The sequence below is a fragment of the Fundulus heteroclitus genome, chromosome 21, assembly GCF_011125445.2.
Source record: "Fundulus heteroclitus isolate FHET01 chromosome 21, MU-UCD_Fhet_4.1, whole genome shotgun sequence".
Taxonomy (NCBI): Eukaryota; Metazoa; Chordata; class Actinopteri; order Cyprinodontiformes; family Fundulidae; genus Fundulus; species Fundulus heteroclitus.
The window spans coordinates 9390281-9401405 of record NC_046381.1 but is presented as its reverse complement, the minus strand read 5'-3'; the positions used below and the strand labels follow the sequence as shown (position 1 = coordinate 9401405).

General features: G+C 41.9%; 1 protein-coding gene across 1 annotated transcript; it reads right to left on the bottom strand.

The window, feature by feature from the left end:
- Positions 1 to 955: 955 nt before the first annotated feature.
- Positions 956 to 10691, bottom strand: LOC105918109 (N-acetyltransferase ESCO2). Its single transcript, XM_036125830.1, has 9 exons — positions 9208 to 10691; positions 9021 to 9120; positions 8819 to 8900; positions 6996 to 7059; positions 6731 to 6862; positions 4553 to 4642; positions 4306 to 4449; positions 4027 to 4211; positions 956 to 2165 (listed from the first exon to the last, which is right to left on the bottom strand). The coding sequence occupies exons 1-9, from the start codon at positions 10570 to 10572 to the stop codon at positions 1994 to 1996; spliced, it is 2334 nt and encodes a 777-aa protein (XP_035981723.1). The 5' UTR covers positions 10573 to 10691; the 3' UTR covers positions 956 to 1993.
- Between the last annotated feature and the right edge of the window lie 434 nt (positions 10692 to 11125).

Below are 11125 nucleotides of genomic sequence, written 5' to 3'. Positions count from 1 at the left end.
AAAAAGAAATATCCGAGACATGGGTTACAACTGTGGTATTCCTTTAGTTAAGCCACTGCTTGCTGGTTTTCATCTTCCAACTGGATTTGAAAGCTGTTTTTTATTGGCATATTAAAGAGATTTGTAACCTTGTTACAAATAATCTCTTTAATTTAATGTTCTGGGACTGCATGTTCCTCTTGGGATTCTAATAATGTTTGCCAAAAACAAACTGCAATTTCGTTCGATAGAAAGTTATTTGCAAAATATAATTCTAGCTGTTTTTTAATGCGTTATCTGAACGGAATTGCCACAAATGGACACTAAAAAATTTTTGCTAGATCTTTATGTCATATAGAACAAGAAAGCAAATGTGCTCAAAAACTGACCCAAAAAAAACTGTTTTTTATTGGCATATTAAAGAGATTTGTAACCTTGTTACAAATAATCTCTTTAATTTAATGTTCTGGGACTGCATGTTCCTCTTGGGATTCTAATAATGTTTGCCAAAAACAAACTGCAATTTCGTTCGATAGAAAGTTATTTGCAAAATATAATTCTAGCTGTTTTTTAATGCGTTATCTGAACGGAATTGCCACAAATGGACACTAAAAATTTTTTGCTAGATCTTTATGTCATATAGAACAAGAAAGCAAATGTGCTCAAAAACTGACCCAAAAAAAAACTGTTTTTTATTGGCATATTAAAGAGATTTGTAACCTTGTTACAAATAATCTCTTTAATTTAATGTTCTGGGACTGCATGTTCCTCTTGGGATTCTAATAATGTTTGCCAAAAACAAACTGCAATTTCGTTCGATAGAAAGTTATTTGCAAAATATAATTCTAGCTGTTTTTTAATGCGTTATCTGAACGGAATTGCCACAAATGGACACTAAAAAATTTTTGCTAGATCTTTATGTCATATAGAACAAGAAAGCAAATGTGCTCAAAAACTGACCCACCTAAGAACAAAATAAAAACAATCCTTTCTTTAATTGAAAAGTAAACCACATTTCCTACAAAAGTATTTTTGAAAAGCCATAATCTGATGTATTTATTGATATGCAAGTACACCATCTAGACGCCAAATGCTCCTTTCTCTGCAATACAAGTCAATGACCACTAGGAGGCAGAGCACTGAAATGAAAACAAAAACTTGCCTGCAGAAAAAAAATATCATACATGGTTTATTTAAATAAATATTTACATAAGAGGTTCATATAAATCCATTTCATTTTCTTACACAAAAATGTCTCTCTAAAAGGCGACCGTTTTAACAACAAGGAAGTAAATAAAGGATGATGCTGTTAATCGGAGTGTGATCTAAACCCTCGTTAAAACTGGACCTTTATACCAACTTAAACAAAAAAAACAAAAAAAGATTTTAAATCCTTCTCGTCTTCCATTATAAATCTCACTATAGTATGCATAAATCTACATGATTATTTGACATACATTTTAATTTATGACTAAAGAATAACAGGATGTTTCTCTACGCTAACTGAATAAAAAGCCACGTGCCGGTTAGGGGAGGCATGTGGCCAAAAAAAGTACAAAAAAACTAAATAAAACATTTTTTTAAAAAGAAAAACAACCAAGGCGACATTTTAACACTCGGACAGTAAAAGGATAAAACGTGGACAGTGTGGGGCTCGGCTTGGGGGTGGGGGGGATTTAAACCCACAGCTGGAGGCGATGGCAGCCTCAGGGTCCAGGAGGAGATCCTGACACTCACCTTCACTTCGGTTTGCTGAACATGAAAAAATGATATGCTCTTTAAACTCTATTGCTCTCGCTTCATGCACGTAGCTGTCTTAATAAAACCAAACGCTTGCTTAAAAAGAGTATAAAGAAAATAGATTTTCTCAAAATACTATGCAGGGAAGAAGAGTTGAAGTTGTCATCCTGAGTTTTCGGCCAGCAGCCGGCCTCTCGGAGGGGCTAACTTATGTCCGTCTACACGCGGCGAGGATCTCGTCTCCGAATCCGCCGTCGCCTCTCCCGGCGGGCCGTCATACCGAGTCGCTTTTTTTGGGCTTGATGGCGCCGGTTCCGCTCACAAAGTTGTAAACTAAAAACTGCGAGGTGCCGAAGTAATGAGTGGCGAAGAGTTTCCCGTCCGGCGTGGGGTCGGAGAACGCAATCTCGTCTTTGCTCAGGTAGGAACCGTAAATGAAGTTGTTCCTGCACGAAAAGGAAAGGAACGTCAATTATCCGGCAGATATTTCATTTGTTTTGTATTAGGGCTGGACGATATATATATATAAAAAAAAACATATCCATAAAATAAAAATCATATTGATCGATATTGATAATTATCAACAAATTCAAAACATACATTTTAACTGCAGCCCTGGCCATTCTATGCTGTTGCTTAGCAACCTATTTTTAGATACAGAACATACAAACAATGAATTAAAACTCAACCCTTTATTCAACCAACTTTTTACCAAAACTGCACATTTAAAAAAAAAAAAAAAAGGAAAAACAAAGGCGTGCTCTCTGAACTCTTTGTAGGGGGCGGAGCTTGATGACAGAGTTCCTGGGTCTGCATTTCTGATTGGTTGGGAGGATGTAATGACTGTAAAATGAATCTACCTGTTTGGCTAGAATGCATAAGGAAGGAAAACCTTTATTCTATTGAACTTTTTATTTACCCTTTTTTCTATCATCGTTATATATATTGTTTTTGAATTATCGTCCAGCCCTACTTTGTATAATACATTTTCCTGAAGCAGACCAACACAAGGTAAAACAAAAATGTGATGAAGATTTTACACGTTTTGTTTTGTTCTTTTTTTACACAAATCTCAAAGATACAATACAAAAATTATATCAAAGCCCCAGTTTAAATATGCTATAGAGTCTTTTCGGGTGTTCAGCAGTTTTGCAAATGTAGAAGCAACAATTTTAGACATTCCTGGTTGCTATGAAGCTCAAGCTGTGCCAGACTGGAGTCTCTGTGAACATAAATGTGCAACTCTTACCACAGATTATTTGGCCTTTGACTAGGCCAGTCTAACAAAGGAATAGGCTTTAAACCGAATCCCTCCTGCTGATAGGTGGTCCTCAACCACAGCCTCAGGTCTCCAGCATCCAACGTCCCTGTGCTCGCTTAAACCAAGGCTCCTCACAACATGATGCTGTCTGGCGACCCGAGCGAATCCTCTTCAAGATGTGGATTTAAAGCAGGCTGCAAACCGGACTTCATATTGTATCAAACTCCTGACTTCTTGTCATTAAACATGACACCGGAGATGAGAAAAACAATAAAAACTCACTTGTTTAAGGCTATTTCCTGACCACTCTACATCAGCTAGGTGTTAAATAGCATCTGTGATGCTGTGGGCCTGTTTCTCTTCCTCCTTGACGATAAACTGATCTTCACAGCTTGGGATATTGTTTTTATAACCTAACCATGCCTGAAACGTCTCCACCACTTTCTCCCTGACCCGTCTCTAACAAACCACTGAAGCCTTTGTTAAAAAAAAACACATTTTACTGAGAATAAATTAACACACATGTGGACCCTCCTCACTGCAAAAAACAAACTAAAAATAAGTAAAATTTTCTTAAAATGAGTGTATTTGTCTTTGATTTGAGCAGGTAAATAAGATGACCTGCCAATGGAATAAGATTTGTTTTATTTAAATTAGGAACAATTCATCTCCATCTTATTTCAAGTGCAGGATGTCCAATTATCTCATTTTAGGAGTAAAAATACTCATTCCATTGGCAGATGATCTTATTTAACTGCTCAAACACACATTTTTAAGAACATTTTACTTATTTTTGTATCCGTTTTTGCTGTGTAGGTCAGTTCTGAAGGCAACTTCTTGCACCGGGTTTTATTTTAGGGCATCCGAGTAGAAGAAATCAAGAATAAACACAACCCGCACTAATTTTCAGGATTTTTATCCGTTAAATATTTCTTACCCATTTCTTCACACTGTAGCTCTGTCACATAAAATCCAAATAAAAGTGCTCGTAACGTGGTGAAATGTAAAAAAACGTCGACAGGCAGAGTTAATTACAAGAGACTGACCTCAGACACTCGATCAAGCGCGTGGCGATGGCCCGGCGCCGCATCATGCCGACCACCCAGATGCGGCTGATGCCGCAGATGGCCGGCTCCGGCGTGGTGGAGCAGCACCACGCTCTCTGACGCTCGAACATCACCTTCTCCCCCTCTGAGCCCTCAGGCGGAGCCTCCTCGATCACCCTGTAGCCCTTTGAGCACATAGGAGATAACGGTGGGTTAAAAAAAAAAAAAAAGAGCCTCAGAGACAGAACGGTTCTGATTCAGGAGCTTGCAGTCTGGTACCTCTTGGATGTGCTCTGCTATGAGGCATCCGGCCACTTTCTTGTCGATAGAGATGAAGAGGAAGGTTTTGGTCTGAGAGGGACACTTTGTCTCCACCTGCTGGAAGCCGAGGTCATTGTCCACCATCTCCCGGATCTCCTCCACCTGATGGACGGCAGGTTAGAGGTCCAAAATGTGAAACACACACACAGATGTTTAACGTCCGCAACGTTCATGGAGACAAAAGGCTCGGCCGCTGGAAACAAACCTTCTTCAGGGCATATTTGGGATCGTCAGGGAGGACGAGGATGATCTTGCCATCCGGATATTCAGCCATGATTCTCTCTTTTTTCCACCCCTAAAAAAATAAAAAAATAATTCACACACAATTTTTTTTGCAGCAAAACCAGCCAATTAGCTAAACTCAACCAAAAAATAAATAAATAAATAAATCTTTACGACTAAAACTAAATATCTTTTTTCTTTTCCTTTGCCTTATTTAATATTAAAACTATATTATATTTAAAGCTTAATACACTGTTTGGGAACCCCTAGTAAAGATGTGTTCATCTTTTATCGCAGCAGGAAAATATCAACCAAGAGGTTTTTGAAAGAAAAAAAAAAACTTTAATTTGATTTGCACATTTCTTCTGTTGTTTTTCAAATAAAACTAATCCCAAAATCCTTAATAGCACAATCAGCATCTAATATTATAAAATATGTGTAGCAGGATTTATTTTTAATTTGTACTTGACTTAATTGAGTCTAAAAAAATGACCTAATAATCCATAACTGTGTTTTTCTGGGGTATAAATGTGATGTGACACAGAGTCCTGTTTCTGTAAGCTAGTCTTCAAAACGGGAAAGATAAAGAGTACATGCTTTTAAAGTAGGGCTTTTAAACAAGTACGTTTATATTAAATACTTACAACAAAATGTCTTCCTGCCTAAAATTGCTCATATCAATGAAATGTTCACTAATAAAACGTTTTAAACTTGTGGAAGTGTGATAAAAACGGCTGGAAGAGGTCCAACGTTTATTTTTGCTGCCATATGCAGTGAAGAGGGTAAATAAGCAGAGATTGGTATCCTTCACATTTGAACCGATGTGGTACAAATACCTGGTATCGCTACTTAACGGTACCCATTTTTGTACTATTATGTGTTTATGTAGTAATAAATGTAAGCTTATCAAAAAAATCTCTAAAATTTTCAATTTAACGCATTTATTTCTGAATATATAAACTTGTTTGGATCAGCAGTCGGCGCTACATAAAAGAACATTAATATCTGTTCTGCTTTCTTCTTATCTTACTTCATCTTGGTACGATGGGGTCTTAATATTGTCAGCTCTCATTGCTCAACAGCTTTCTAATAATATCAAGAACAAACGGCAGCCAGTATCTGCATGTTTCTTTTTTTATTTTTTTTCCAAACAACTTGAACAGCAAAAACTTGTGACTAAGCATCAAGACCTGCAGGGTGAACGTAGCCTTCGATTGAGCTCTGAGCTTCGTGCCAAAAACCCTCAAAGATCCGTATTTGAAAAATTCCCTTAAGCCCATTGTTAAATACAGTGGAGCACTGCAAAAATGAAACAAAAAGTAAGTAAAATGGTCTTGAAATTAGTGTATTTGTCCTTGATTTGAGCAGGAAAATAAGATGAGTTACCAAAGATTTTTGCACTTAAAAAAGGAACAACTCATATCCATCATCTTATTTCACGTACAGTATGTCTAATTATCTTATTTTAGGGGTCAAAATACTCATTCAATTGGCAGATAATCTTATTTACCTCCTCAAATTAAGGACAAACACACTGATTTAGAGAAAGTCTTACTTATTTATTTTTATGTGATGCTGTGAACTTGTTTCTCTTTCTAAGGCCCTGGAAACCTTGTCTTGGGACTCTTAGATCCAGCAGAACATTTCTAATTAAATCTGCTGGGCTGTGTTAATTAACAGAAAACTGGTCGTCAGTGGGTCCTTCAATAGCATAGTAAAACAAACCACTGGTTCTCTCAACCTTTTCTAAGGTTCTTCTCAGTCCGGAGAACTAAATCCCAGAGAAAAACTTTTAGGGAACCTGAAAAGAATAGACCAAAAGTGTTTGCTCCACCCTAGTGAAAGACTAAAGGCCATCCTTTTGCCTTATGCTCCATTGTTTGTTTATATCACACTTTCCCTTCATACATAATTGGTTAGAAAATCATGTCGATCCCTTAAAAGGTCATCTAAAATTCAGGAAGAAAATCCCACCAATCACCTGCAGTCTCCTCATTTTCACTTTTCCAGTTTATTGCTGATGTTGTGATGTAGCTACAGTAAAATCTACGAGAAAGCAATCTAATCTTTCTATTTAAGGACGAGCTAAACACTGGTAAGGAATCAACACGTTGAAGAAGTCCCCGTCACATGGTGTCTATGAATGCCGGCCGGGTCTCACCACATATTTGACGGCACTGATGAACTGGTTGTGGAAGAGTAAATGCTGAGACTCGTCCTCGGGGTTGGCGGCGGAGTAAAACATCCCGCACACGCTGCAGGCGTCTGGGCCAAACTGTTTCTGTCCTGCATCCTGGGAGACGAAAAAAAGGAGACGCAAACCGCCCATCGGCTTTACCGACACATCGTGCAGCTCAGATAATAGTTTCACCTATGTGGAACCTTTAGTAAAATGATAAGAGGAAAGGGATTTTGGTCACCATTACCGTCTGAGTGCCGTCTTTGTCGCCGTCTTGATGAGCCGCCGCGTCTTTCGGCTTTGCTTCTCCGCTGTGAAACAAACACACAGTTCCGTCACCTTTTATACTTTTTCACATCTTTTTAGGTGCTTTTTGGTGTAAACATATTTCTGAGAAAGTCAGGGTTTAAATATGGAAAATGGATAATTTAGGATGGTTAATAGACAAATAGATGAATTATTGGACAAATGCATGAATTCATGGATGGAGAGAAAAATAGGACTGGGCAATATATTTAGATTTTAAAAATATGGAGATTTTATTTAAAATAGATAGAAGACGAGACTATATCGTTTATATCGAGGAGGCCTGTAGGTTACTGTTCAGCCGTCTCTCATATTTATCTACAGCTCTTTGTTAAAAAATGTGCCTGTGAAACATTTGATTCAGAGATGCCTTTTTATAATTAGTTTAGGAAAAAAAAAGTAAATATCGAGATAAATATTGTATATCGGCATTCAGTTTAAAAATATTGAGGTATTACTTTTGGTCCATATCGCCCAGCCATAGAGACAAATAAAGACAAAAGGATGGATGGACATGCAGACAAACGAATGGACGGACTAATGGATGAATAGACAGAGACACTGGACACAAATGGATGGCTGGACATATAATGGCTGAAAGACAAAGGAATGGACAGGCAGATAACGGGATAAGAAATAAAGTCCTGAAATACAAATGTTGTTCTATACAAGGGATTCCCAAAGTGTTTTGCCGCTAGGGGTTGCGCAAGATGAAAAATGTAATGGAGGTCTGATAATTACACAATTACAGTGCCCCCCCCCCCCCCCCACATGACAAAGACGTGTAAATAAACAATTCCTTTGTAAAAAAAATTGAAATCAAAAACTGTAAATTTAACTTAAAAAATGTATTCACGTGAAAAATGTATTGATTTAGAATAAGTCTTCTCCTACGCTTCATTTAAAGGTGAAATATAGAGGAAGTTATCTTCTACGCATTGTGCCGTATATGGGCACCTAGCTTGTGGCCTCTACTTCATTCACTCTCGCAAATATGCTCCATTGGCTGAAATCAGGGAAACTGTCATGCAGGTGAGACATCTACACTGCAAAAATAGACCTAAAATAAAATAAGACATTTTTTCTTGAAATTAAAGTATTTTTTCTTGATTTGAGCAGATAAATAGGACTATTTGCCAATGGAATAAGATTTTTGCACTTAAAATAGGAACAAGTCATCTCCATCACCTTATTTCAAGAGCAGTATTTCTAATTATCTTATTTTAGGGGTAAAAATACTCATTCCATTGGCAAATAATCTTATTTATCTGCTAAAATCAAGGGCAAATACATTCATTTCAAGAAAATTTTACTTATTTTTAGTTCTCTTTTTGCAGTGTAAGGTCAAAGTTAGTGATGAAGGAGGGGAGGAACAGAGAGAGACAGAGAGAGAGAGAGAGAGAGAGAGGAATCGGAGGCAACAGAGGAAAGAAATGCAACGGATCCGGGAGAACTGAAGAAGCGAGAATCACAATCTCTCTGTGTTGTGGTCCGGCATGATTAAAAATGACGCCTTTAATATGGCTATAAAAAAAGCTTGTTGCATTTGTTGTTTTTATTAGAAGGTGTGGGGGATTGGGGGGGCACGTCAACCCGGTTGGGACAACAGAAGAGGATGCGTGGCTAAACGCTGCTCTATACTATAATTTTCTGCTGCTCCACTCCTCCAGACCCTTAAAACACGCTCATATAAAGCTCTAGACTTCTCACAACTGTGCAGAGGTGGGAGTTTGAGCAGTGAAAAACCAAAATAAAGCTTCTCACTGCTGACGGGGCTCCTCTGACGTCTTCTCCTCCGTCTTGGCTAGCTCTGAGTTGCTCTCTGGAGACGGATCAGTGGCAGTAACTGTTGGAGAAGAAGAAAACGGCGCATCAGTCGTTAGCTCAAAACGGTAATAAAACTTGAAGCTAAAGTATCAGCTGTGCTGCATTATGGGACGACAAACACACAGAAAAACAAACAAACCCGTGGGTTTTTCTTCACATTTCGTTGTGTCAGAGACTTTGGCACTCTCCTCAGGCGTGAGGGGAGAGGCAGGGACGGGTGAAGGCGAACAAGCTGGGCCCTGTGCATGAGAAAAGGGAAGCGCGTCGATCACAGCGTTGTCATAACACTGACACTAACACCTTAATTCAAGTCCATTTGGAGTTACCTTGGGTTGCCTGTTCTCCTGCGTTGGAGGATTTGGGGACTTCTGAGGCAATGAAGCTACAGTAGCCTTGGATGCTGAAGGCTTGGATTCAGGTGGCTGATTCTCCGTAGCGGCAGGCTGCTTCGGCTGCGTCACATTTGCACCGGCTGTTTTTGTTGGCTGAGGAGGAGGAGGAGGGGCGGCGGCGGGTTTGGGCTGAACTGCGGCCGAGTTGGCTTTGGGAACAAGCGCAGCGGGTGCAGGGACCGGTTTTACGGGAGCTGTGACCGTAGAATTGGACCGAGGGGCCGCAGCGGAAGGCTTGACCTGTTCTGGTTTTACCTGAGGCCGCGTTGCCGCCGCGGGCCTCGACTGACCTGAAGTCTGTCCGGGAGGCGCACTCTGAGCTTTTAGCCTCGCCTGGTTGGCCGGTGGCGCCGTAGTGGCGGGTTTTAATGAAGGCGCCGGACGCTGAGCCGGGACGCCGGGCCGAGGCGGCTGTGTGGGCGGATTTGGCTTTTTAGGAGGCGCCAGCAGCGTGTCGTCGTCGTCGAGCTCAAAGTCATCCGGGGAGTACTTGGGCCGGGGTTTGTACGGCGTGTACTCCACAGGCTTCGGCTTCTGAGCCTTAAGTCCGTTGGGCATGGGAGGAGGAACTGCCGGCAGGGTCCTCTTGGCCGCGGATCGGGTGACTTTGGGAGCGGGTCCCGGAGCGGCGGCGGCGGCAGCCTGAGAGGCCTGAGCCTTGCTCTGCCTCGTGCTTCTTCGGGTTTCAACGGCAGGCGGTTCCGGTTTGGTGGGTTCAGCTTTAACAGGCGGCGCTTTGGCGGCTCCTTTTTTAGAAGGCGGCGTTTTGGCAGTTTCTGGCTCGGGGGACTGGGTCTGGGGGTCTTCGGTTTTCGTGGGCTCCGCCGCGGCCGGCTCGGCCTTGGGTGTCTCTGGTGTTGGTGGAGCAGGTTTAGTGGCAGGCGCAGGGCTGGCGGGGGATGTTGTCGACGGGCTGGTCGCCGGCGGAGGAGGGGTTACGGGGCTCGTTAAAAAGCCGCCAGAAAAGGACGCCTGCCAGTCGATGTCGGAAAACATCTGATTGGCCTGGTCAGATTTTAGCTTCTTTACTCGGGCCCAGGACATTTTCTCCCGCTGCAGCTCCACCTGTCTGAGTCTCTGATACCGTGTCAGCTTCTTTTTCTCATGGGCTTTCAGCGGCACTGAAATCTGCGATATGAAGAAGCGTCTCTTCGGCGGCTCGGCGGCCGGCTTGGCTTCGGCCGACTCCGTCGTCGAGGGAGTGACGGCGGACGGCTCGGGGGCGGGGGCCTCCGGAGCGTCGCTTACCTTCGGGTCCAGCAGGTCCAGCGGGAGTCGCCACATTTTCCGGCTCTGCATCCTGTGAGTTGACCGCTGGCTGTTCCTTCTTGTCGGCTTCAGCTTTGGCGGCCGCAGCTGCCGCCGCCGCCGCCTGCTTTTCTTCCTCGATCCTCTTCAGCAGCATGCTGTCCGTGGCGATGTCCTCTGCAATTTCCTGACAGAGGGCCAGGAGGTTCAGCTGCTGTCGCTGCGCCGCTCTCTTGGACTCTGCGGCCTTCTTCTCGGCCAGCGCAGCAAGACGAGCTTTGGTTCTGGCTTGCGTATTCATTTCCTGTTTCTTGGGCTTTTCCGTCTCTGGTCCCTTTTTATCCTCTTCCGTCTTACCCTCGTTCTTCAATGCACTGCTGGTTTCATCTTTATTTTTATTATTCACCTTCTCTTCAGACTTTCTTGGAGGGTCTTCGGTAGCATGTTCAGACGGCTTTATTATTTTAACATCGTCGTCTTCCTCCTCTTCCTCCTCTGCCACGACAATCTCCCGACCGATCTCGATATCCTGCAGAATCTGCACTTCCTGTAGGTCCATGTTACCGTCCGCACCCTCCATCAGTCCTGCACCTCCATCTTCAGC

Bases quoted from the DNA above. Each gene is read 5' to 3' on its own strand.
- LOC105918109 (XM_036125830.1), bottom strand. From the start codon at position 10,572: ATGCAGAGCCGGAAAATGTGGCGACTCCCGCTGGACCTGCTGGACCCG. The intron at 7,060-8,818 runs GTGAGAAGCTTT...TTTGTTTCACAG, and splicing joins TCAGAGGAGCCCCGTCAGCA to CGGAGAAGCAAAGCCGAAAG. The intron at 2,166-4,026 runs GTCAGTCTCTTG...CTTTTCGTGCAG, and splicing joins CGCTTGATCGAGTGTCTGAG to GAACAACTTCATTTACGGTT.